The sequence below is a fragment of the Camellia sinensis genome, chromosome 2 (assembly GCF_055761805.1).
Source record: "Camellia sinensis isolate YWXY chromosome 2, ASM5576180v1, whole genome shotgun sequence".
Classification (NCBI taxonomy): Eukaryota; Viridiplantae; Streptophyta; class Magnoliopsida; order Ericales; family Theaceae; genus Camellia; species Camellia sinensis.
Window position 1 is genome coordinate 184,492,401 of NC_138962.1, and position 26,645 is coordinate 184,519,045.

At 43.4% G+C, this 26,645-nt stretch overlaps 1 protein-coding gene across 1 annotated transcript; it reads left to right on the forward strand.

Moving 5' to 3' along the window:
- Positions 1–641: 641 nt before the first annotated feature.
- LOC145819296 (uncharacterized) lies at positions 642–19,850 on the forward strand. The gene is made up of 11 exons (XM_082913270.1): positions 642–1,121; positions 1,389–1,517; positions 2,234–2,410; positions 2,699–2,765; positions 2,852–3,477; positions 3,604–3,768; positions 3,841–4,211; positions 17,738–18,429; positions 18,487–18,650; positions 18,761–18,909; positions 19,787–19,850. Exons 1-11 carry the CDS (start codon positions 642–644, stop codon positions 19,848–19,850), a joined length of 3,084 nt encoding a protein of 1,027 aa, XP_082769396.1.
- Positions 19,851–26,645: the final 6,795 nt, after the last annotated feature.

Sequence of the window (26,645 nt, forward strand, 5' to 3'; positions counted from 1 at the left end):
AAACTGGGTAAAGATCTGGGCATCGATTTTGATAACAACGATGAAGAAGCTATGAAAAGAATTGTTGAGCTCGAAGAAGATGATGCTCTAAAAGTTGCGCAGGAGAATGATGCTTTTCGTAATTGAATGGTATTATATGGTGGTCTCAGTGTTTTTCTCAAGTTTTAATGAAGCTATTGTCGTGGAATGCAAAGGGTTTAGGGAGACCGGAAAAAGGAGGTCCGTAAAAAATCTGCTCAAAGAAAGAAGAACTGATGTTCTGGTTTTGCAAGAAACAACGAAATCAGTACTGACGTTTGACATAGTTAAATCTCTATGGCTTGGTGATGATATGGAATACATGTCAGTAAATGCTGAAGGTTTGGTTGGGGGACTTTTGTGCATTTGGAAGTCTAGTGTGTTTTCACTTTCACAATGTTGCAGCACAAGGAATTTCATTCTTTTATCAGGTACGATTCATCCAGATTTTCAATGTGTTTTGATTAATATTTATGCTCCTAACGATGTTGTTAGAAGAAGTTATCTATGGAATGTATTGGTAAATTTGAAGTCACAGTTTAAAGAGCTTGGTGTATAGGGGGGATTTTAATGAGATTAGAAAGTTAGGTGAAAGAAACGGGTGTTCAAGGAGGGATAGAAGAATGAGGGCTTTTAATGATTTCATAGAAGGGCTTGAATTATCCGATTTACCAATGCAAGGTAGGCAATTTACATGGAGTAATTTAAGTGATGGAGGAAGGTGGAGTCGAATTGACAGAATTTTACTCTCAACAGAGTGGTTAGAAAAATACAATTTTAAACTTTGGGGCCTTCCAAGAGGGGTATCTGAGCATAGTCCTCTTTTATTAATGGAGGATGTTAGGGATTGGGAGCCAAGACCATTTTGTTTTATTAAGGCATGGGTTTTACACCCTCAGTTTTTGTCAGTTATGAAGAACTCCTGGTTGGATTTAGTTGTCTCAGGTTGGGCGGGGTATGTCATTCAAATAAAGCTTAGGAAGCTTAGATTGAATCTAAAGAAATGGAACACTGAGGTATATGGGAATACCACTCACTCTATCAAGGCCGCTAAGGAGGAACTACACAAGCTTGATTTATTGGTTGAGCTTAGGGATTTGTCTGTAGGTGAAGTTGAAAGAATGAGAGAGATCAGAAAAGAATTATGGTCACTAAACAAAAAAGATGAATGGATGTGGCTCCAAAAATCTAGAATGAATTGGGGTTTGAAAGGGGATAAAAATATAAGATTTTTTCATATTGTGGCTTCCAGCAGGCAAAACAGAAATCTATTAAATTCGATATCAGTGGGAGGGGTTTTATTTGAAGATTCACACGGGGTAAAGCATGAGATCTTTAAGCATTTCAAGAATCTGTTCTCACAAGATTAGAGGCCTAGGCCCAAACTAACTGGGCATTTCACTTCTATTGGCAGTGATTGTCTTGCTGAAAATCTTGAAGCCAGGTTCACTGAAGGTGTGGAGAAGTGGTTTGGAAACACTCTTCGAATCCTGGGAGATGTTCGTGATCCTCAGCTAGTCACCTGAAAAGATATAAACAATCCGGTCGGGGGTGCCGGAATTAGCACTCCGATGGACGAGTCAGTTCAGACACTCGAGATAGCTTGTTTACTAAGTTAAGTGAAGTGATTCTTACATACCTTTCTAAATCCGTGGTTCTTGTATTTATACTTGCTTTTTGGGCCTCGGGGCCTGAGCCTACTTTTATCCCATTCCTCTTTCATTTATTCGGAGCTACTGATCTCCGGATATTCGGCCTTCATAGCGTATTCGGCATCCTAGCCACACAGTACGGAGCCGAATAATACCTGATTTCTGGGGTACGCACCTTCCAACTCTTCTATTTATTCAGCTCTCATAATTGCCCCCCAAGCACTTTACCGATGACAGTTGGCTGGAGTGCTTGGTTCCGTATTTCGAAAAGTCAGAGACAAAATTCGGCGGTTGGCCTCATCCTCGTGCGGATATCTAAGCGCACCCCTTTCGGTTGTCGTGTCGACTTCTCGCCCCTTCGTACGTGTCTATTTATTGCGATTTAAAATTTTTACGTCCTTTCGAGTATGCATTTTATGACGCTTGTCGCTGGATTGCCTTTTGAGTCGTCCCTGCAACTCTCTTCTCAGATATCCTCTTCATCCTTTGTAAGTTCTCTCCTCCCTTACTTCGAAGACTCTTTCTGGTTTATTCCTTCCTTGGTATATTCTTATAAACTGTAGGGTATGGCGAAACATTTAAAAGGCCTTCTCTTGTCAGATCGAATTGCTGGCTTTAGACGCCATTTCTCTATTCCTGATGATGTCCGTTTGTCACTTGTGGCAGACGGCACTCTTGATATGGAGAGGGGGGACAAAACCATGATTGTCTTTCCTCTTCTGTCAATCGCAGAGGGGGGAGTCTGTTTTCCCCTTCACCTGTTTTTTAGGGCTATACTTTGCCATTGGGGTTTGATCCCTTCCCAATCTAATGTGAATTTTTTTAGAATTATAATGGGGGTTATAGCGCTCAACCGTCGGCTTAGAATTAACCTTGACATTCCAGCCATCCGGCATTGGTATGCCTTGGCTAAGTAATCTGGTCGGCACGGGCGTTACTTTCTTAGGGCCAAGGATATCGATCATCAGCTAATTACTATGCTTTCCAGTTCTGGGAAACGGGTAGATGATGTTATGGTCGTTGTTCAGGGTAACTGGGAATTCGGTGAAGGGGAGAATCATGTCGACCTTATTCCTAGACGGAAGGGCAAGCCAGGTGGCTGATTGCCTTCTCGCTTTTATTATTTGTTCATTTTTGTTGTAAAGCCTCTTCTTTGAAAAGTTACGGCTTGGCTTGTGCAGGGAACGATTTGAAGAAAGTCCTATCTTCAGCTGACGACGCCGTTCTTTCGGACATCAAAGTCGCGCTCAAGTATTTCGGCCGTCAAAGTCTTCAGAAACAGGAGAGGGCAGCCCACGTTCTGCTTCGTTACAAGCCGACATATATGACCTTCTCGGTGGCGGAAAATATCCCGGTTCCAAAGGGTGAAGATTCTCTTATCGCTCTTATTTTGTCTGACTTCAAAAACTTGAGGCAAGTTGGTTTTGAAGGGTCTAACTCGGAGCGGGATGTAGCTAATGTTACCGAATCAGATCAGTCCGAAACCGAGTCTGACGAGGTATTGAATTTGGCCGATCCTCCATCCACTTCGGGCCGAGGGGATCTTTCACTTGACGGCGTTTTTCAAGGCTTAAAGGACCTTTCCGACGCAGGCCCCGCATACATGGCCGAGTTAAGCCTGACAAAACTTGCCAGGAAGGCGCATGCGAAAAGGTTGGCTGCGCGGCGAAGAGCGGAGGCCCTTCCGTCTAAAGTATCACCCGCCACCGAATCTCAACTCTCCCTGCCTGTTAACGAATCAGAGTCCTGGCGCGTTGCTGAGGAGACGATAACAAATCGGAATGCCGAATCTACTGTGATCATGCAGGTGGGCCAAGAGGTTGAGGAAAAGACAGAGAAACGCCCTGCCGAGTTTGAGGCCGGCTCAGAAGAACAAGGCGGCAAACGTCCTCGATTAGAGGGATCGAATGTGATCGTTTCTTTTGTCATTCAGCCGATGATAAAAAACATGCTGGTTTCTTCTGATGCTTCGGCGCTTAAAGATCCAGAAGTCGCATTCAGCTTGGCTACGTCCGTGTCGTTGCCATCTGACAGGGAGGCTTTCCGGGTGGAACCAGATCTGAATGCGACAGCACTAGCCGCCCAATCGGCGCTTTTGGTACATATTCGGACTTTACGTCACTTAATCCAAATACTGTTAAAGTTATGACTTTAAATTCTTGTTTTGCAGATCGTCAGAAGGATAGCCGATATGGGCCGTTGCCTTTGTGATTCCATCAAACAGATTGGTCGTTTACGAGAGAAAGTTGAGGACCAGAGGAGAAGGGTCGAGGTCGAAGTTTTGAGGGCGAACAAGGAAGCCTCAATGGCCAAGGTCGAGATGGAGAAGGCTCGTAGTGCGGATCAATTGAGATCGGATGCCAAGAAGAAGGCGGACGCAAGCGAAGATGCGCTCAAATTGGCCCAGGAGACGGTCTCCAAACTGGAGGCTGAGTTGGTTGAAATGAATGCGGTGAAGGAAACAGCTGACTCGGAGGCTTCCAAAGTATTCGAGGCTGGGAAAAATGCTGGACTCGCCGAATATTTGGACCAAGTCCCCAAGTTTGAAAATCGGGGATTCAAACATGGCTGGCACAAAGCCCTTGCTGCTGCTAAAGTTTCATTGACTGTGCCAATACCATATGAGAAAGTGGATGTTGAGCCATTGGAGTCTGATTTCGATGGCTGATCTGGGCGACTGACATAGTTTTTAGGATGTCGAATGTAGTTTTACAGTTTTGAATTTGGTATGTTTTATGTGTTGCTACAGTCGTAGTTGTTTGCTAGGCATTTTCATGCGGGCTTGTAACTTTTTGTTCTTTAATTTGCGTATATAAAATTTCATGATTTGTGCTCAACTTGCTAAGTAAAATGTTGTTGATGAATGATGCTGTTTTTGGTTATGGTTAGATCGGCTGCTTAGCTTAGGTACATGGCCGACTAGATTAGTAAATCTGCCCTTACCTTAGACAGGGCGCGAGCTTTGGAAGCCGAATGGTTCTAACTCGTGGGCTGGCTGAGGCAGAGATTGATCGACGCTTGCGCTTGAAAACATGGCCGACCAGATTAATAACCAGATTAGTTAATCTGCCCTTGCCTTAGCCAAGGCGCGAGCTTTGGAAGCCGAATGGTTCTAACTCATGGGCTGGCTGAGGCACAGATTGATCAACGCTTGCGCTTGAAAACATGGCTGACCGGATCAATAAATCTGCCCTTGGCTTAGCCAGGGCGCGAGCTTTGGAAGCCGAATGGTTCTAACTCGTGGTGGCTGAGGCACCGATTGATCGGCGCTTGCGCTTGAAAACGTGGCCGACCGGATTAATAAATCTGCCCTTGCCTTAGCCAAGGCGCGAGCTTTAGAAGCCGAATGGGTCTAACTCGTGGGCTGGCTGAGGCACAGATTGATCGGCGCTTGTGCTTGAAAACATGGCCGACCAGATTAGTAAATCTGCCCTTGCCTTAAGCAGGGCGCGAGCTTTGGAAGCCGAATGGTTCTAACTCGTGGGCTGGCTATGGCGTAGCTTGATCGGCGCTTGCGCTTGAAAACATGGCCGACCAGATTAATAAATCTACCCTTGCCTTAGCCAGGGCGCGAGCTTGGGAAGTCGAATGGTTCTAACTCGTGGGCTGGCTGAGGCAAAGATTGATCGGCGCTTACGCTTGAAAACATGGCCGACCAGATTAATAACCAGATTAGTTAATCTGCCCTTGCCTTAGCCAAGGCGCAAGCTTTGGAAGCCGAATGGTTCTAACTCGTGGGCTGGCTGAGGCACAAATTGATCGGCGCTTGCGCTTGAAAACATGGCCCTAGGGTGTGGGCTGGACAGTTGTCATCCAACTTTCGACATTTGGGATTACTGACGTTGCCTCAGGGGAGCTGCATACATTGAAGGATAAATGGGGTGGGTGCACGCCAGAGGCCCTACATATTTCCATTTAGGCAACTTGGGAGGGACGAAGATTGGCTGAATTAGACGCCGTGATGAGTCACAGCAGCAAGCCTATGCGTACGGGAAGAAAAATGTCCAAGGATCGGGAAACACAGCAGCCCTATAGTCGTCGAAGCAGATTGCCCCAAAAGGACAGGCAACAACGGGGAAGTTCTCTACGCCCGTGGCCGAGAATCGAGCCTGATACGACACCACGTCCGTTGAGTTTTGCGTTTTTTGTGAGGAATAGACCAATGACGGAGGCAGATTCTATCATTAAAGACCCAAGTGTGGCAGTCGAGTTCGCTCGACAGATCTTCCCGCCGGAAGTCCAACAATCGATGGTCGGACGTCAAGATTTCAAAGTATTTCGAGACGGCATACATGGGGCTGTGAAAGGACTATATATTGCTTTCGAAGTCGGCATGCGTCTGCAGGAAGCGCGACGTGAGAGCGAGAAAAAGGATGAAAGGAATCGCAGCTTGGAGATGCGCGGGGAAAAGGCTGAGCGTGAGCTTCGGGAGCTGAAGAAAATTCAAACGAGCACGTCGGTGGCAGACGGTCAATGTAAATTGGTCGTTAAGGAGAGAGTGACCCAACGGACCTCGGGCTATGAAAAGGGGTTTCAGGACGGCTTGAAGCTCGGGATAGAGAAGACCAAACAAGACCTTACCGAGGAGGTCTGCCGATATGAAAATCGTGGATTCAAACACGGTTGGATCAAGGCCCTTCAAACTGAGAAAGCTCTCAAAGACGTGGGCATTGATTCGATTTCGCCCCTGTATCATCGTCACTACTTATCCTATTCCGGTTTCGAAATTGAGAAGAGCGACGATGAGGGTGCCGAATAAATAGACTTTGGAACGCGAGAACAGACTTCGCTCCGAACAAATAGAATTTCTTTTATTTTCAACATTTGTATTTGATCTTGAAATGTTATGTGCTTAATTAAACGTATTATTTCAACTTACTGGCAAGTTTTGTGTTGCGTGGTGCGAATGTTTAAACATGCATTGACCGGCTCGAATTAAGAACAATTCTCAGTGAATATTTATTTGGCCAGGGAATTGATCCAAATGCGTCTCTCATAAAGGCTCCGAATCCGGGGACTATTTTGGCCAATCGTGATATCCGCGAAGGCGCTCCGAATTCGGAGACTTAATCGGCCTTAAAAAGCTCAATCGGCCCTAAGGTGTCATGCACCAAAAGGGGGCTCCGAATCCGGAGACTTTACTTTGGCCAATCGTGATATCCACGAAGGGCGCTCCGAATCCAGAGTCTTAATCGGCCCTAAGGTGTCATGCACCAAAAGGGGGCTCCGAATCCGGAGGCTTTGGCCAATCGTGATATCCATGAAGGACGCTTTGAATCCGAAGTCTTAATCGGCCCTAAGGTGTCATGCACCAAAAGGGGGCTCCGAATCCGAAGACTTTGGCCAATCGTGATATCCACGAAGGGCGCTCCGAATTCGGAGTCTTAATCGGCCCTAAGGTGTCATGCACCAAAAAGGGGACTCCGAATCCGGAGACTTTACTTTGGCCAATCGTGATATCCACGAAGGGCGCTCCGAATCCGGAGTCTTAATCGGCCCTAAGGTGTTATGCACCAAAAAAGGGGCTTCAAATCTGGAGACTTTACTTTGGCCAATCGTGATATCCACAAAAGGCTCTCCGAATCCGGAGTCTTAATCGGCCCTAAGGTGTCATGCACCAAAAGGGGGACTCCGAATCCGGAGACTTTACTTTGGCCAATCGTGATATCCACGAAGGGCGCTCCGAATCCGAAGTCTTAATCGGCCCTAAGGTGTCATGCCCCAAAAGGGGGCCTCCAAATTCAGAGACTTTACTTTGGCCAATCGTGATATCCACGAAGGGCGCTCCGAATCTGGAGTCTTAATCGACCCTAAGGTGTCATGCACCAAAAGGGGGCTCCGAATCCGAAGACTTTACTTTGGCCAATCGTGATATCCACGAAGGGCGCTCCGAATCCGGAGTCTTAATCGGCCCTAAGGTGTCATGCACCAAAAGGGGGCTCCGAATCCGGAGACTTTACATTGGTCAATCGTGATATCCACGAAGGGCGCTCTGAATCCGGAGTCTTAATCGGCCCTAAGGTGTCATACACCAAAAGGGGGGCTCCGAATTCAGAGACTTTGGCCAATCATGATATCCACAAAGGGCGCTCCGAAGCCGGAGTCTTAATCGGCCCTAAGGTGTCATGCACCAAAAGGGGGCTCCGAATCCGGAGACTTTACATTGGCCAATTGTGATATCCATGAAGGGCGCTCCGAATCCAGAGTCTTAATCGGCCCTAAGGTGTCACGCACCAAAAGGGGGGCTCCAAATCCGGAGACTTTACTTTGGCCAATCGTGGTATCCACGAAGGGCGCTCTGTGGTTGGGGAGCGAGCTTTGGAAACGAGAAACTTTGTATTGCAACGGTGGAATATGTACAAGTATCAAACCTACAAGCCGGGTCAATGATAGAATTTACGTAAATGTATTGAATTCCAAGGCCGTGGCAGGCTTCTTCCTAACATGTCTGAGAGCTGATATGCCCCTGTTCTTGCGATGGATTCTATCTGATAGGTGCCGTCCCAGTTTGGACCCAATTTGCCATCGGCCGGCCTCTGGTCTGCTGGAAGTACCTTCTTCAGGACCAACTCTCATAGCGTGTATCGGCGCAACTGAACTCACTGATTATACGACATGGCGAGCTGCTGCTGATACCGTGTGTAGAAGTCCCTGAACGCCCCGGGAGGATGAGTACCGTTCTGTTCGTTTTGGGCTCACTACAGTTCGGACTCTCGAATTGTCACGGTTCTAAATCTGAACCAAACAGTCCAAATCCAGCAAATCATTTTGAGAAAACAGATTTTGAAAAGAAGTGCCAAACATGGACTGCTTTGCCAGATACAGAGTTGCCACCTAAATATTTTATTTTGAAAAATTTAGGAAACCCTGACTCGGTGCTAAAGGCCACGTGTCCGTCATCACCAAAGTTGCCTCGGCTCGGGAACTTGGGTACGATTGGGGAAGGTCAGCTATGAGCACCCCCTCTTGCCCGATCCGAAGATCGGCCTCTACTAACCATGATATCCAGTTTTGAAAACATTATGTGTTCTTATTCCATTTATTAGCCTAGAATTACTATGTTATGCGCACAGCAAACAAGTATAGGCCAAATCGTCTAAATTGGAACAAAACATTGCATGTTCGTTTTGAAGATGGTTTGCTACTCGCAAGTAAGCTAAAATGCAGGTTTTGCCACCCTCGAGTGGGCTTTTAGAAAAGATGGTTTTGCCACTATCTAGTGGGCTTAAACTCACAGTTTTAATGCATTATTCCAATTAGGTAATTCAACCTCCATCCACAGGCATTCGAGCAGTTATATCACATAAGTAGCTAGCCTCATGGTAATCATATTGTTATGGCAACACTCACACGCATGCGGTATGCTAAAGCATAAATGCTTACCGAGTACTCCAAGCCAAAACAGAAACTAGTTAGTAATCATATGCATGATCCTAGTTTAAGATGGCTAATGCAATACATGCGAAATGCAACTAGAAATGGGCTCGGCTGTTCTAAACACGGCATGTGAAATGCTACAACTAACACGTATTCAATTTGGAATTGAAACACAATGCAGTTAGCATGATGTGTCGAGCCTGGTGCATGCAAGACAAATGTATGAATGCACGCATGCATAGCATAAGGTATGCTAAAGTAAACATGTCCTAATACTAACCATCAAAAGTAGGTAAGTAAAAGGGAGAAAGAAGTGGGGGTTGGAAGACATGCACACACGCACCCACACTTATTACAAATTTGCCCTCGCTCGGAGGGACCGAAAGAATAATACAAGTTAATTAACCTACAAGCTAATTAAATATTACAGACCAATTAATTAATTAACAAATTAACTAATCTAATGAAAGCAGTAAATGGCCTCGAGAAAAGGACCCAATGCAATGCGCGCTCGGCTCCGCTCAGAAAGTCACTGCCATGCACAAGTTGCCTCTGCTTTGACTGTTCTGCTTCTCTGAAAATTGCACAACTCCCAAGGTTTCTTCTCTGAGTGTTTTGGAACACCAACGGCTGAGTGGGATCATCACCGGCCATTTAGAATGGTCATTGGCTAAAAATTATGCTCTCGGCCAAACACTCTTTGCCGGTCGGCACTAAACACTGCTGGCCGGCCAAATCTTCTTGCAAAAACTAGTTTGATAGCAGCAGAGGACAAAACATGGCATGGCAATGCATTTTAAGCAATGTATGCACCAATCACACCTCTTATCATATTTATGACTCAAAGGGACATGGTCTTCGATTCTCGGACCACCAAGCGCGCATTTCCATGCATGATGGCCCAAAGAATCAAGTGTGCATCTTGATATGGAATGCAATGCATATAATCAAACAAATTAAACTCAACCTCTATCATACTCATTCAAGAGGTCAAGCATGCATACTCATGCAATGCAATCCTAAGCATGTGAACTAGCATACAACATGGCAATGCAATGCGAATATGCAAGTATGCAAGCAAACCTACAAGGTGAGCACACAATCAAGCAAAGGGGATGGACTTAAACTAATTTAGGATGGCTCGCAAGCATGCCAAAATCAGTGGCCGAAGTGCTCAAACATGAGGACCAACACACACACACACACATGCACATGTTAATGGGCCAACATTTAAACATCAAAAGGAAACTCTCAAGCACGCTTGGAAGAGACTAAACATGGACTAAGGGCATGCAATGTAAGCTCTGAAAACCATGCTAATGATGGTGCCAAACCAACTTAACCAAGACAAACATAGCGTACAATTGGTCCAAGTACTTGAGGCTAGTCAAGGAGACTTAAACCATGGCTAAGCCAACCAAGCCTCACAAGGCCAAGAGGGCTTAAAACAAGTTCAAGGTAGGCCTAGACCATGTAAAGGGAACACCTAGATGGCATCTAAGTGGCTTAAACATGAAAGCATGCAAAAGAGGCTAAACATGGAGCATACAACACAAGCTTTTAAGGCATCAAAGAGGCATCAAAGGTATGCATGCAAGCATGTTATGAGAACTGAAATAGCATGGTAAGTGGTTCCAAACCACTGAAACGATGCAAGCAACGCACACTACACACTCACACACTTGAGGCTAACAATCCAAGATGCAAAAGGACTATGCAATGCATGTCTTGGTCGACCAAAACAGCCAAGGACAGACCTTAAGCATGGCAAGACAAACATAAAAGCTTCACAAAGCTAGGCCTAAACATGCTTGAATAAGGGCTCAAAGCATAGGACATGTTAAGGCTAAAACAAGGCATTACAAGGCATGTATGCTAAGCAAGCATGGTGTACCAAAACCAACATACAACAATGCTATATTATGACATAATAAGCATGAAAATCAGTCAAGGCATGGTCAATACACACTCAAACTATATGCTCCCTCAAGAGGCTAAAAATGACCCTTTTCAAGGACAACAAGGAGAGGGGGTGGCCCTCTCCTTCCTAGGACCTCAAGGCACCATCCTCATCACTAAAATCCCTCAAGATTTCAGTGGTGAGGAGGCCCAAACACAATGGTCCCGGAGCTCAACCGAAATGGCACAAAACAAAGGCGAAACAAGCCTTAAGAGGGGTCAAACAACCCCAAAGCTTAAAATACCCTTAACAAACTATTTAGAGCACTCAAAAACAAGACTTTTCTATGTTATATGATAAGCTCAAAAATAGATGCAAGATAGGCTAAAAAGCTTTGCAAAAAAGGGGTAAAAAATGGACAAAAGTCTTACCCTTGTAGCACAACAGCAAATCAACAACTTTTGACCAAGAAAAGGCTTCAAATCACCCCAAAAATCACCTTCAAGTACCTCAGCTCAATAAAGGGAGTAGAGAACTAGGTGTTTGTATGCAAAAGTGCAAAGAAAATGCACTTTTGAGCACAAACAAGCCCTAAACCTTAGAGAGAGAAGCAGAAAAATGTAGAGAGAGAGGGAGATTTTTTGCTCCTTAGGTTGTATATCTCCTTCTCTCCCTCTTGTATATCTCCTCCTTTGAGAGAGCTTGATTGATATAGATATATCAATCTGCAGCCCCCTCAGAAGTCCCACGTCCAGGCATGGGCTAGGGTAGCTGCCAGCTGTCTACAGAAATATCTGTTGAAAACCACATTTGGCCGGCCGGCCATCAAAGTGGTCGACCAGCAGTCAAATTGGCCAGTCGGCCATCACATTTGGCCGATTGAAAATCAAGGTGGCCGATGGGCAGGAGACTTGGTCGATAGGCTACCCCCTTCCCTCAAGAACACATCCACAAGCTCTTGGTGCAAAACCAGACACAAAGCAGTCGAGCCGAGAGATTCTGAGGCAAGGCGCGCAGCCGAGGCCTCCAGGAACTCAAGACGAACACAAACAAAGATGGTCACCGAGTGTTCAAACGGTGATGTCCAAGTCTTGAGGATGGTCAAAAATAGGGTGTCTACACCGTGCCATGGATGCTAGGGCGCGGTCTCTTCGTTCTTCGATTAGAATCAGATCCAGGGCAAGCATCATGTCATTTCGGCCCGTATCAAAAACTTGACATTTCAGAGTTGGGAGGTCGATTTCCACGGGTAAGATTGCCTGGGTTCCGCGTAGAGCAAACGGCTTTTCTCCGGTGGATCTCCTCAACGTAGTATGATGAGCCCACGATACACTCGGCAATTCTTCGACCCATTTGCCTTTAGCTTTTTCCAGCCTCTTTTTGATGCCGTCCAAGATGGATTTGTTAGAAGCTTCGGCTTGACCATTGCTTTGGGGGTAGGCCGGTGTAGAGAAGTAAGGCCGAATGCCATATTTGTTGCATAACTCTCGATATACGCCACAATCGAACTGGGTGCCATTATCTGAGATGAGAGCTCTTGGAATGCCGAATCGTGTTATGATGTTTCTCCATACAAAGCATTTAATGTCGGCATCTCGTATATGTGTTTAAGCCTTTGCTTCGACCCATTTTATGAAGTAATCTGTCGCGACGATTAAGAATCGCTTGTTCCCTAGGGCCCTTGGCAATGGCCCTATGATATCAAGTCCCCATCGAGCAAACGACCAGGGGCTGGTGATAGAGTTCAACCCTTCGGCAGGCAGATGGGTTAATGGGGAGAACTTTTGGCACTGTTCGCATTTTTTTACATAACTCTCCGCGTCAGCTCTCATTATCGGCCAATAATACCCCTGTGTTATAGCTCGATGGGCCAGGGAGCGCCCGCCAGAATGGGCACCACAACTGCCTTCATGTATCTCTGTCAGAAGCTCCTCCACTTTGTCGAGGTGTATGCATTCCAAATATGGACCAGAGAGGGACTTTTTATAAAGCCCTCCTTGCGGATCCAGATAGTATCGCAAGGCTTTATTTCGCAGCTTATGTGCTTCTTTTTTGTCCTCTGGGAGTTGTTCAGAAGAGAGGAATGCAGCAATGGGGTCCATCCAACTTGGTGCGGATTCTATAACGTTGACATGGATTTCCTCCGAAGGGCCAATACTCGGCTCCGATATGAAACCTACCTCGATGGTCTGTTTGATCTCAGAATTGATGGCGGAGGCTAGGCATGCCAAGGCATCCACGTGTGTGTTCTGGTCGCGTGTTATTTGGTTCAGTTCATGATGGTCAAATTTTGCCTGCAAGGAATTGGCCATTTTCATGTAGGCCGTCATACGATCGTTTCTTGCCGCGTACTCCCCTTTTAGTTGATTGATTACCAATTTTGAATCGCAAAACACAAGCAAACGCCGAGCGCCAAGAAGGTGAGCATTCCGCAGACCGGCTAGAAGAGCTTCGTATTCGGCTTTGTTATTTGATGCTTCAAATCCAAGCTTGACGGCCTGCTTAATTACTGCGCCGTTTGGAGACATGATTACAACTCTGGCGCCGCTGCCCCTTTGGTTAGACGATCCATCACAGTATAATTGCCAAATATCCCCGACATAAATTCTCCAGTTTGGCTTTGGTCGAACTTTAGCCTTTGATCGAACTTCGTCAGGTTTAAGGTTGGCAAGCCCGCCGGTGAATTCGGCAACAAAGTCTACCAGCACTTGCCCCTTGATTGCGGTTTTAGGTAAAAATTGAATGTCGTATTGGCCGAGTTCAAGAGCCCATTTTGAAACGCGTCCTGATGCTTCTGCACTCTGTAGTACTGATCGGAGGGGATAATCTATTAGCACCCCAATGCTATGTCCCTAGAAGTAATGCATCAGTTTTCTTGCCGCCATGACTAGGGCTAAGATGAGTTTTTCCAGCGGAAGGTAGCGTGTTTCAGCGTCAACCATTGCCTTGCTCACATAACACACTGGCCATTGCTCCTCCTCCTCCTCTTTTAACAGTACGGCGCTGACGGCCCTATCAGAAACTGCCAGATATAGCATGAGCGGGTCACCAGCGACGGGTGTTGTCAAGAGAGGTACCGAGCGAAGGTAGGTCTTGAGTCCATTGAAAGTTGTTTCACATTCGGCGGTCCATTCAAAAGCCTTGCCCTGCCGTAGTGTCTGAAAGAATTGTCGGCAGCGATCTGTAGACCGACTGATGAACTTGTTAAGTGCAGCGGCCATCCCCACCAACTTTTGGACTTCTTTTACTGAACGAGGGGAGCCGAGTTCCAAGATTGCTGTGACTTGCCTCGGGTTGGCTTCGATTCCTCGGTGATTGACGATGTAACCCAGGAATTTGCCAGAGCCGATTCCGAACGCATACTTTGAAGCGTTCAGTTTCATTCTTTATTTGCGTAACATGCTGAATGTCTTTTCTAGATCGGCTATATGATTCTGTTCTTCTTTGGACTTGGCCACCATATCGTCGATGTATAATTCCATAGTGTGGCCGAGTTGCTCTTTGAAAATGGCGGTGACCAGTCTTTGGTAGGTTGCCCCTGCATTCTTTAGCCCAAAAGGCATAACTTTGTAGCAGTAGGTTCCTCTTGGGGTGAGGAATACAGTTTTGTCCTGGTCATCTGGATGCATGGCGATTTGATGGTAGCCTCTGTAAGCATCGAGAAAGCTCATGCGTTGATGGCGTGCCGTCGTGTGGACAAGTTGGTCAATTTTGGGTAGAGGAAAACAGTCTTTGGGGCAAGCTTTATTCAGATCCGTGAAGTCGACGCACACTTGCCAAGTCCCATTTTTCTTCTTTACCACCACTGTATTGGAGAGCCACGTAGGGTAAGTGACTTCTCTAATTGCCACGGCGTCGAGCAGTCTGTCGACCTCCTCAACAACGGCGGCAGTGTACTCCACGGCTGACCGCCGGCCTTTCTGAATGATCGGCTTACATTTGGGATCGACATTCAGATGGTGTTGTGAAACTGATGGGTCTATTCCCGGTATTTCGTACGGAGTCCACGCAAAAACGTCGAGGTTGTTGAGCAAGAAAGAGATCAACTGCTGCCTGTCAGCTTGGTTCAGAGAGGCGTCGATCATGAAAAACTTTTCTGGGCTTCCATTGATGTGAACTCAGTCTAAACCGTCCGTGGCCTTCTCATTTGGATGCCGCCCAACGTCATCAAGAATCTCCCGATTTGGCACCTCGATGGAATTTACTTGCAGTTCCTTTGGCATTCTGGCGGCAAGGAGATAACATGCTTGGGCCGATTTTTGGGAGCCGCGGATTTGCTCAATGCCGTGTTCTGTTGGGAAACGTAGCAATTGATGATAGGTACTTGGGACGACCTGCAAGGTATGCAACCACGATCGCCCCATGATGAGATTGTACGGCGATGGTAGCCTGACGACCAAGAATTCTACATCCACCGTTCTGGAACCTGCTCGAACGGGTAAGTTGATCTTTCCCAATGGGTACTCTGGATTGGCATTGAAGCCAAATAGTGGAGAAGGAGCCGGAGTCAGGTCTGACTCGGTGAATGCGAGTTTGATGAAGGTTTTATAATACATAACCTCCGAAGTACTGCCCTGATCGATAAGAACGCGTTCGACGGTGAACCGGTTTACGCGTAGCTCAACAACCAACAGATCGATATGAGGGAGTGTTACACCGATCAAATCAGAGTCGTCGAAGGTGATACTTAACGTTTCTCGGAGCCGCTTTGCTGGCGTGAGTTGCTGTTGGGGGCCTGGATGTGATTTAATCGCATGCACGGCCGGGGCTGCTGGCAGGCTATATATCATGTGGATGGTGTCAAGCAGAGGTGCATCCTTCAGAAGGGCAGGTGTTTTGATCGCACTCCTCTAAACACATCGTTGGAGACGTTCGTCCTTTGCCAACTCCTCAAGATGATCTGTCGAGGCATAGCGGCCATCAGTTTCTTGCTGTCGGGCTCGAGATCGTCGATCAGCAGCCCTCGGGGTTCAGATTTTGGGAGCTTGGCGCACTGTTTGTTTGGATTTTGCTATTTTCAAGGCCAGATCGCGACGAAGGTGTTCGTTCTCAGCGATGATGTTGTCCAACCTCTGTTTGGTTTGCCTAGCTTGTGCCATGATCGCTTGCATTGTCTCTTGCGCTGAAGTCGTCGGTGAGTCGAAGTTCAAGGTGCATCCTGCAGCGATGGTTTCCTTTCCGAGCATATTTGCTGGAGTGAGGACATCTCTCTGTGTGGTCTCATCAGTGGCTATCAGAGGATCTTCGGTCACGCCTTCCATGAGTATTCCCACAGACGGCGCCAATTGTGGAGAAGTGGTTTGGAAACACTTTTCGAATCCTGGGAGATGTTCGTGATTCTCAGCTAGTCACCTGAAAAGATATAAACACTCCGGTCGGGGGTGCCGAAATTAGCACTCCGACGGACGAGTCAGTTCAGACACTCGAGATAGCTTGTTTACTAAGTTAAGTGAAGTGATTCTTACATACCTTTCTAAATCCGTGGTTCTTGTATTTATACTTGCTTTTTGGGCCTCGGGGCCTGAGCCTACTTTTATCCTATTCCCCTTTCATTTATTCGGAGCTACTGATCTCCAGATATTTGGCCTTCATAGCGTATTCGGCATCCTAGCCACATAGTACGGAGCCGAATAATACCTGCTTTCTGGGGTATGCACCTTCCGACTCTTCTATTTATTCGGCTTCCACAGAAGGGAAATATGGGATGCCGTCAGGAGTTGTGATGGTAATAAAGCTCCGGGTCCTGACGGGTTTAATTTATTGTTCTTTAAAAAATGCTGGAAGATTCTCAAAGATGATATCCTTTAATTCTTCAATGAGTTCCATGAAAATGGGAAGTTAGTAAAGGCTATTAACAGTTCTTTTATCACTCTTCTCCCTAAAGTGGATGAGCCAGCCAAAATTTCTGATTATAGACCAATCAGTCTAATTGCGTTTGTTTATAAAATTCTAGCCAAAGTTCTTACTAATAGGTTGAAGCTAGTGGTCGATAGAGTGATTGGGGAGGCACAGTCTGCTTTCCTTGGGGGAGGAATATTATGGATGGGGTATTAATAGCAAATGAAGTGGTTGGTTGCTGGAAGAAAAATAGAAAATAGGGCCTGATTCTAAAACTTGATTTTAAAAAAGTGTACAATTCTGTAAGTTAGGAGTGTTTGCTTTCTATGATGAACAAATTTGGTTTTGGGGGTAAATGGCAAAATTGGATTAAGGAGTGCCTAACCTCATCCCGAATTTCAGTCCTTGTCAATGGGTCTCCAACTCTTGAATTCACTCCAGAAAAAGGTCTCAAGCAAGGGGATCCAATGTCTCATTTCCTCTTTAATCTTGTAGCTGGAGGTTTAAATTTGTTGTTGTGAAGGGCAAGATCAAGAGGCCTAATAACAGGGGCTGTGATAGGTCATGGTGAAGCCAAAACAACGGTAACCCATCTTCAATTTGCTGATGATACGATAATATTTTGTGAAGGATGTGGGGAGGAGGTGATGCTAATTAAAAGGATTTTGAGATGCTTTCAGTTAGTTTCAGGCCTGAAAATAAATTTCCATAAGAGTATTGTGTGTGGTGTTGGAGTGCCTGAGCAAGTGGTGGAGAAGTGTGCAACTAGACTGCACTGCACAAGACATAAGTTACCTATTCTTTATCTTGGGATGCCTCTAGGTGCCAATCCAAGAATGGAGAAAACATGGTGACCTGTCATTGATAAGATGAAAGCTAGATTAGCCTCTTTGAAAAGGAAGTTGCTGTCTTTTGGTGGGCAACTCAACCTCATTAAATTTGTTTTATCCAGCCTTTATGTGTACTATTTATCTTTATTTAAGCTGCCGCAATCAGTAGCGAAGGAAATTGAGAGCATTCAAGCAGCTTTCCTTTGGGAAGGATCTGGTTTAAAGAGGAAGATCCATCTTATCAAATGGGAGGAGGTTACCAAACGAAAGGATCAAGGAGGGCTAGACATTAGAAGAATCAAAGATGTGAATGACTGTTTGTTAGTTAAATGGTGGTGGTGTTTTGGTTCTGAAGATAGTACTCTGTGGAAAAGAGTCCTATGTAGTAGGTATCAGTCTATGGGTGGTTGTTGGCTTCCTTGTACAAACTTTAGTGGCAACTATTCATCATTATGGGGTCGAATTTTGAATATTGGTCAGTCAAACCCTCTTTTACTGAGCCTTTTTCTGGATAATTCACAGATAGTTGTGGGGAATGGGTGTAGAGTTCATTTTTGGGATGATCATTGGCTGGGGAATTATTGTATCAAGAGTGATTTTCCTAGGCTCTACTGTTTATCATCTGAGAAGGATTTGTCTTTGAGCATGATGATTGAAAGGAGAAGGAACTCAGGTAGTTGGAACCTCAATTTCAGAAGGCCCTTATTTGCTTGGGAGTCTGAGGAGTTAGCGAGATTATACTATGTTATGAATCAAGTGGAGTTGATGACTTCAAGTAGGGAGGATCATTCGAAGTTGATGGCATGTCAATCAGGTTAGTTTAGTGTCTCTTCCCTCTATAATCTGTTAGTTCCTACAAATTCTGTGCTAGTTACTAAGCTACTGTGGAATAATGTGGCTCCACCAAAAGCCCAATTCCTTAGTTGGTTTGCTTGGAAGGGGAGATTAAAGACTGCTGGGTTTTTACGTCACATTGGTGTGTTGAATCAAAATACTTCTGTCAATTGTGTGTTCTGTGGTCAAGCCGTGGAAACAGTAAACCATGTTCTTCTTTGGTGTCTGTTATTTGGAAAGTGTGGTCATGCCTCATGAATTGGTAGGGAATGCACTGGGTAATACCTGATAATGTTAATGGGCTACTGCAGTGGTGGAGGGGTTATAAATGGAGAAAGTTCGAAAATAAAATTTGGAAGGCCATTCCGACGGCTGTCATATGGTCATTGTGGAAAATTGAAATGATGTGGTCTTTAACGGGAGAATCTTCCAGTTGGATGAATTATGTGAAACGATTGAGGTGAGAATTGCCTTTTGGGTTAAATCTCTGTCAAAGAAGCCTCCATATTCAGTTCAGGATATTATTATTAACTTGCAGCATATCAGAGCTATCAGTTGCTAGACATTGTATCTATATGTTGGGGGTGTGGGTGTTCTGCAAGGTAAGTATGCAGCTGTCTGTCTGTTCATTGTTCTGGTTTGGGAGTATTGCTTTTGTCTGTTCTAAGTATGTTGGTTTTGCGATTTCAAGACCTGTATGTAGAGACTCATGAGTTGTGGGTGTTGAACCGAACTGCATTTATTGTTCTATAAGGTTTGCTGGTTGCATATGCTATCTTTCCTTTGGCTTGGATCTCCAATTACAAGCACATGCTCTTTTTATGTCTCTGTAATGTTAATAGAGGATGCATTGGTGGAGGTTAAGATGGTTTTGAGCTTGGGAGTGAGGCTGCTGTGCCTATGAGTAGGGTGAGCTGCAGTGGAGGTTAACACATTGATGGTCAGGTATAAATATGAAGGACAAGGTAATGGAGGAATTTGTGACACAGGGGAGTTGAGTTGTTGTTGTATTTGAAGCTGCTGTATTTGTAAGCATTGATGCAGGCTTTGTTATCCTGCCTTCTTCCTCTCTTTTTTTTGGTTGCTCTTCATTGGTTCCCATCGGAGAGGTGCAGGTTCAACTGTTGTTTAGCTCATTGGTTCTAGTGTTGGGATTGAGGTGTTGCTGATGCAAATACGCTGTTGAAGCTGCTGTATTGCTGTTGTTTTCTCCAGCAGTGTTGCTGTATTATTGCACTGCTGATGGTGTGTTGTTTATTTATCTCGTTTTGGTTGCTTTTGATTGGTTTCTCACCAATCTTGGGTTATGCTAGCATATGATTGTGCTTCCTTTGCAGTGCCAACATAGTTGGGATTGTTGGGGTTAGCTATGATGCTCTGTGCATTTCCCCGCTTTGTTGATGTAAACTTTGCATGTATATTGTTTTTTATCAATAAAGCTTTTTGGCTGATAAAAAAAGAAGAAGAAGAAGTTATAATCTATAATCTATTTTAACAGCTACACTAAACGAGGCCTAAAAGTTCTAATAGCTCTAATTGGTGTGTGAGTCTTATATAATGTTATTTTTTTTGTTTTTTTGTTTTTTTTTTTATTTTTCGCATCATTAGTACACTTTTAAAACTTTCAAATTAGAGGAATGTATTATTTCTGTTAAATAATTTCCCTGTAGCAGCACATGGTTGGCCTGATGGCCTTGGACATCAGCATCAATCAGTGACTGTGCAGCAGGACATGGTTGGCCTAATGGCCTTGGACATCATCATCAATTCAAATGGTATCAAATTGTATTGATAATTAAAATTTCGTTTCACATAGGTTAATATAATTAATTTTTTTTATATTGAGACTTTTTAATTTAATTTTTTTAATCTTATTTAGTTTGAATTTTTTAATTTTTATGAAAAAAAAAATAATGATTGTGAGTTGAATGTAATATTTTATCTTATTAATTTATTTAACCTAAATTATTATTTTATACTTTTTTAATCCAAAATAATAGCCACACCAAGGTTAAAGTAACAAAGGATACATGCTTCAAGGATGTCATATTTCTAAAAATAAATAATAAAAAAATAAAAAAAAAGTAACTCAATAAAGTCCGGATGGAAGTTACGAATTTTTTTTTATGGAAATTATGAAAATGAAATTATTATGTATATTTTTAAACAATTCCGCTAGGTAGCTCAAAAAATTAGAGGTTTGAGTGGCCCGAAATCACAAAACAATATCATTTTGCCTTTTTCTTTTTTCTTTTCTTCTTCCTTTCCATAACTCATAGAAAAAGAAGAAGAAGAAAAAAGAAGAGAAAGGAGAACAAGGCCGGCCCTGGGGTGAGGCGACCGAGGCGGTCGCCTTGGGCCCCTAATTTTGAACAAAATTTAGGACCCCAATTAGAGGAGTGTATCATGTCATGTTATTTTATAATTATTTTAATATTAGCTGAATTTATTTATTTTTATATTGTCATGTGGTGTTATTTTGATTCGTGTTCGATTGATGTTTAATGTGAAAACTTTCACTTTTAGTTAAAAATAACTTAGCAAGTGTATTAAGAGATTAAAATTTTTCTCATAAGTTGAATTTTATAAAATTTATTTCAACTAAATGAAATTATTCATAGAATGTTTGATTTTAATTCAATTGCATATTTGTGGAGGAATCAAGCTATGCATGGGCTATATAATCCTAATCATCTGATGCCGGAATGGCAAGATTAGAAAAAACAGTTGAACTGTTGACTGAGGCCTTGAGGCTACAACAGAACCAACAGCCCCCACCTCCTCCAGTTCAACCCGAACAGAATGTTAATGAGGATATAATTGCTCTAACACAGAAGTTCAGCAAAATGAAACCACCATCCTTTGAGGGAGGCCTTGAACCATTAAAGGCCGAAGCATGGGTTCTAGAAATTGAGAAATTGTTCAAAGTGTTTCCTTGTTCGGAGGCACACAAGGTGCTATTGGCTACCTTCACTTTACAAGAAGATGCCAGAAGGTGGTGGATGCTTGTCCGTGACACCAATACTGTTTTGACTTGGGCTCAATTTAAAGAAGTCTTCTTTGAGAAATACTTCCCTCAGTGTGTCAGGGATCGAAAAGTAACTGAATTTAAACAATTGAAACAAGATACTATGTCAGTGACAGAGTATGAATCAAAGTTTACTGAACTCGCTAGATATGCACCACACATGGTGGACACTAATTACAAAAAGGCCAGGAAGTTTGAAAGCGGCCTTAATGTGGAAATACTTGACAGAATCAATGTTCTGAAACTACTGAAATATGTAGATGTTCTTGACCGAGCAATAATAGCCGAGCGAATATCAAGGCACTGAAATAGACTGCAACACCGGAAACTGAATGGCGCGATAAGAGACGAGGCTTTAAGTTCAAGAAAGGCCGAAATAATTGATCGAACAAAAAGTAGAATGCGGCGTCAACAACTAGTTCCAGTCAAGGGAGTGGCTCCATACCGCCCTGTTCAGAATGTGGTAAGAAACATAAAGGGGTTTGTTATAAAATCTCAGGTGCTTGTTACAGGTGTGGCAAGGTGGGCCACATGGTTAAAGATTGCCCTTCCACTTCTCAAGGCAATAGTAAAGCTGCAGCAAGCGCAGCAGCATCAACTGCCCCACCAAAACCCAACCCCAAAGCTACTGAAAAAGAGCCTATGAGGCAAGGCCGAGTGTTTGCACTGGTACCGGGAGATGTACAGAATATCGAGACTGTTGTGTCAGGTATACTCTCAATCTGTACTCAAAATGCTTATGTTCTGATTGATTCGGGGTCTACACATTCATATGTCTCGCATGCTTTTTCACGGAAATTGAATAGACCATTGGAACCCATGAATTATTTGTTAGCTGTATCTTCACCTGTTGGGGGATCCATGACTTGTGCTTATATGTACCCTGCATGTGAGATTATTGTTGGAGATGCGCATTTGGATATTGATTTACTGCCATTGAACATTGACCACTTTGACGTAATATTGGGAATGGACTAGTTAACAAAATATCATGCTATCATAGACTGTGTAACAAAACAAGTTATTTTCCGTCCACCTGGATTGCCTGAATTTGTGTTTAGTGGAGTTGGAGTAGTATCTCCCCCATACCTGATTTCATCCATGAAAGCATTTAAACTGATTAAGAAGGGATGTAAAGGGTATCTATGTTGTATATTGACTGTACCTACTGATGTTAAAGCTAATGTGGACAGTATTCCTATAGTCAGAGAATTCCCAGATGTTTTTCCAGATGGTTTACCAGGGGATTTGATTGATAGGGAGACTGAATTCACCATTGATGTGATTTTGGGTACACAGCCAGTATCTAATGCTCCTTACAGAATGGCACTGACTGAATTGAAAGAGTTGAAAGTTCAACTGCAAGAATTGTTAGATAAGAAGTTCATCAGGCCCAGTACTTCATTGTGGGGCGCGCCGGTCTTATTTGTGAAAAAGAAAGACCGCTCATCGAGACTCTACATTGACTACCGTGAACTGAACAAGGTAACAGTGAAAAATAAATATCCATTGCCTCATATTGATGATTTATTTGACCAGTTACAGGGTGCCCAAGTGTTCTCCAAAATTGACCTTAGATCTGGATACCACCAGTTGAAAGTCAAGACAGGGGACATTGAAAAGACTGGCCTTCGAACGAGGTACGGACATTATGAATTCTTAGTTATGCCTTTCGGAGTTACCAATGCACCCACTACATTTATGGATCTTATGAACAGAATTTTCAAACCATTCCTAGATGAATTTGTAGTTGTTTTCATAGACGACATTTTGATTTATTCCAAAAGCACGGAAGAACATGAACATCATTTGAGAATTACCTTGCAGACCCTAAGAGAACAGAAACTGTATGCAAAACTGACAAAGTGTGAATTTTGGCTAGACAATGTAATGTTTTTGGGACATGTGATTAGTGAGGATGGCATTACAGTTAACCCGCAGAAAATTGAAGCAGTAGTGAATTGGCTCAGATCGTCTAATGTTATAGAAGTTCGAAGTTTCTTAGGCTTAGCCAGGTATTACAGGAGATTTGTGAAAGACTTCTCCAAGATTGCCTTACCATTGACTCAGTTGACTCAAAAAGGGATATCATTTGACTAGACCGATAAGAGAGAATGAGCTTTTCAAGAGTTAAAGACTCGACTTGCGACTGCACTGATTCTTACCCTACCCTCAGGTACGGATGATTTTACCATATTTAGTGATACTTCTTATAAGGGTTTGGGATGTGTTTTAATGCAGAATGGTAAAGTGATTGCGTATGCTTCCCAACAACTGAGACCGCATGAAAAGAACTACCCGACCCATGACTTAGAACTTGCTGCAGTAATGTTTGCACTGAAAATCTGGCGTCACTACCTTTATGGGGCGACATGTGAAGTGTATACAGACCACAAGAGTTTGAAATACTTCTTCACACAGAAAGAACTGAACATGAGACAACAAAGATGGTTAGAACTAATAAAAGATTATGACTTACAAATTTTGTACCATACAGGAAAAGCTAACACCGTTGCCAATGCACTGAGTCGGAAATCAGTTGAAAATTTAGCCTGTTTACTCACTGGATAAAAAGAATTGCTATGTGACCTTGAAAAATTTGAGGTTGAAATTGTTTTGCGCGAACAAGGTAGAACCTTAGCCGCTATTTCTGCTCAACCGGCACTGATTGAGGAAATTAAAGAGAAACAGCAACAGGATGACTTCTTGGAAAAGGTCATTGATGAACGGGAGTCCAAACCGAGGCCGGACTTTAAATTTGAGAACAATGTGTTGAAATTCCAGGGAAGGTTGTGTGTACCGAATGATTCTGAACTGAAAAGATGAATTCTGCAAAAGGGCCACAATTCAAAACTGTCTATCCATCCAGGAAATACGAAAATGTACCAAGATTGAAACTGAATTTCTGGTGGCCGGGAATAAAGAAAGAGATTGCTGACTTTGTATCGAAATGTCTTCAGTGCCAACAAGTTAAAGCTGAACATCAACGACCCGTAGACTTACTGCAACCCTTACCAATACCGGAGTGGAAATGGGAACATATCACTATGGATTTCATTGTTGGTTTACCTCGCTCCAGTAAAGGTATGGACTCAATTTGGGTTATTGTTGATAGACTGACTAAATCTGCTCACTTCTTACCTGTCAAAACAATCTATAATGCGGACAAACTGGCTATACTTTATATTGATAAGATTGTTAGATTGCATGGACTGCCCGTGTCCATTGTTTCTGATAGGGACTCGAAGTTCACATCGAGATTTTGGCAAAGTCTGCAAACTGCATTGGGTACTGAACTGAGACTGAGTAGTGCATACCATCCTCAGATGGATGGCCAGTCAGAAAGAACCATCCAGACTCTGGAAGATTTATTGCAGATGTGTGTTCTTGATTTCCAAGGAAATTAGAAAAGCCATTTACCTTTAGCTGAGTTTGCCTACAACAACAGTTTTCACTCGAGCATTGGTATGGCGCCTTTCGAGGCTTTGTATGGCAAAAAATGTCGATCTCCTATTTGCTGGGTAGAAGTTGGAGATGGGCCTTTGCTTGGGCCCAAGATTGTACAGGAAACCACTGAAAAAGTGAAACTAATTCAACAAAGATTGAAAACCGCACAAAGCCGACAGAAAAGTTATGCGGATGTCTGAAGGCGAGACAGAGAGTACGAAGTAGGTGATCATGTTTTTGTTAAAGTGACACCGATGAAAGGGCAGACTCGTTTTGGAGTCAAGGGTAAGCTAGCACCGAGATATGTCGGACCGTACGAGATTATTGAAAAGATTAATCCGGTGGCGTATCAAGTAGCGCTTCCTCTTGAAATGGAGCATATGCATAACGTGTTCCATATTTCAATGTTGAGGGATTACCTCTGGGATCCCTTCCATGTGATTGAGCCTACCCATGTAGTGCTAAGTGATGACTACACTTATGAGGAACGGCCTATTCAGATTGTAAACCGACGGATCAAGAAGTTAAGGAACGAAGAAATTCCGTTAGTCAAAGTTGATTGGCAAAACCATGGTGGCGTATATGCCACATGGGAAAGGGAAGACGATATGATCAAGAGATATCCTGAACTGTTCTCTCTGGATCTGGTATTCTTCCAAAATGAAGGTAATTCGAGTTTGGAGGACCAAACTCTTTGTAAGGAGGGGAGACTGTGACAACCCTCACCACTATTTACTGATAATGCCACTGATTACTGCTAAACTGTGACTGAACATGATTAAGTAACTAATTTGACTGACATTCTGAACTGATTGATCGAGTGTATTAGTTTAAACGCATTTCTATCTGTTTGACTGTTAATTGATCTGTTCATGTATTAAGTTTGAACTGTAAATTGAAGGCCTTATCGGCGGCCGAATCTGAAATCGATTAATGTTTTATGCTAATTAGAATTTATATGATTTTATGGTAGATTTGATTAAAATGTGATTTAGAATGATTAAATTAGATTAAATAATGGTAAATTACATTAGTTGGCTTATTTACCAAAATGCCATAGAAGTGGGCCACTTTGTTAAGTCTTGTTAGAGCTTATGTGTTGCATCATTTTGTTCATTCTTGAGACCAAAACCGATTGAGAGAGGGAGAGTAGGAGGAAAGACTTGAGTTCATCAAATTGGCTTGGAGAATTAAAAGATTTGGAGGATAATTGCACAAATTGAGCTTCCATTCTTGAAATTGAGGACTTGTAGGAGAATCATCTTCTTGAACTTGTATTTAAGTTGTATCTTGCATGTTTCATGGAAGTTTGGTGATTAGAGACTAGAATCGGTTCAAAATGTTGAATTGAAGCTTAAATCATGCATGCACGTACATGTTCTAGCATTTTGAGATTGTTTTCATGGAAATTGCTATATGCATGTCCATATCTTGATTATAGTTCATGAATTCATCATGTTTTTTGAAGTTTTGACTCATTTGATTACGTATTGGAAGCTTTGATTTCAATTGAACACATGCATGTTACATACACTTTATGTTCTTGAAGTTTATTTGAAATTGTGTTTAATTGACTGACCTTTGGGTTTTGATTTTGCAAATTGATCTTCAAAACATGTAATATTATGAGTTTTAAAGTGTTTTCCAGAAAATTGGCCCAAAGGAATCAAATTTGATGCTTTAAATGTTGAGTTTTGTGCTTGGAGACAAGTCTGGAAATT

Bases quoted from the DNA above. Each gene is read 5' to 3' on its own strand.
- LOC145819296 (XM_082913270.1), top strand. From the start codon at position 642: ATGAGGGCTTTTAATGATTTCATAGAAGGGCTTGAATTATCCGATTTA. The intron at 4,212-17,737 runs GTTTGAAAATCG...TGTTTTATCCAG, and splicing joins TATTTGGACCAAGTCCCCAA to CCTTTATGTGTACTATTTAT. The intron at 18,430-18,486 runs GTTAGTTTAGTG...ATTCTGTGCTAG, and splicing joins GTTGATGGCATGTCAATCAG to TTACTAAGCTACTGTGGAAT.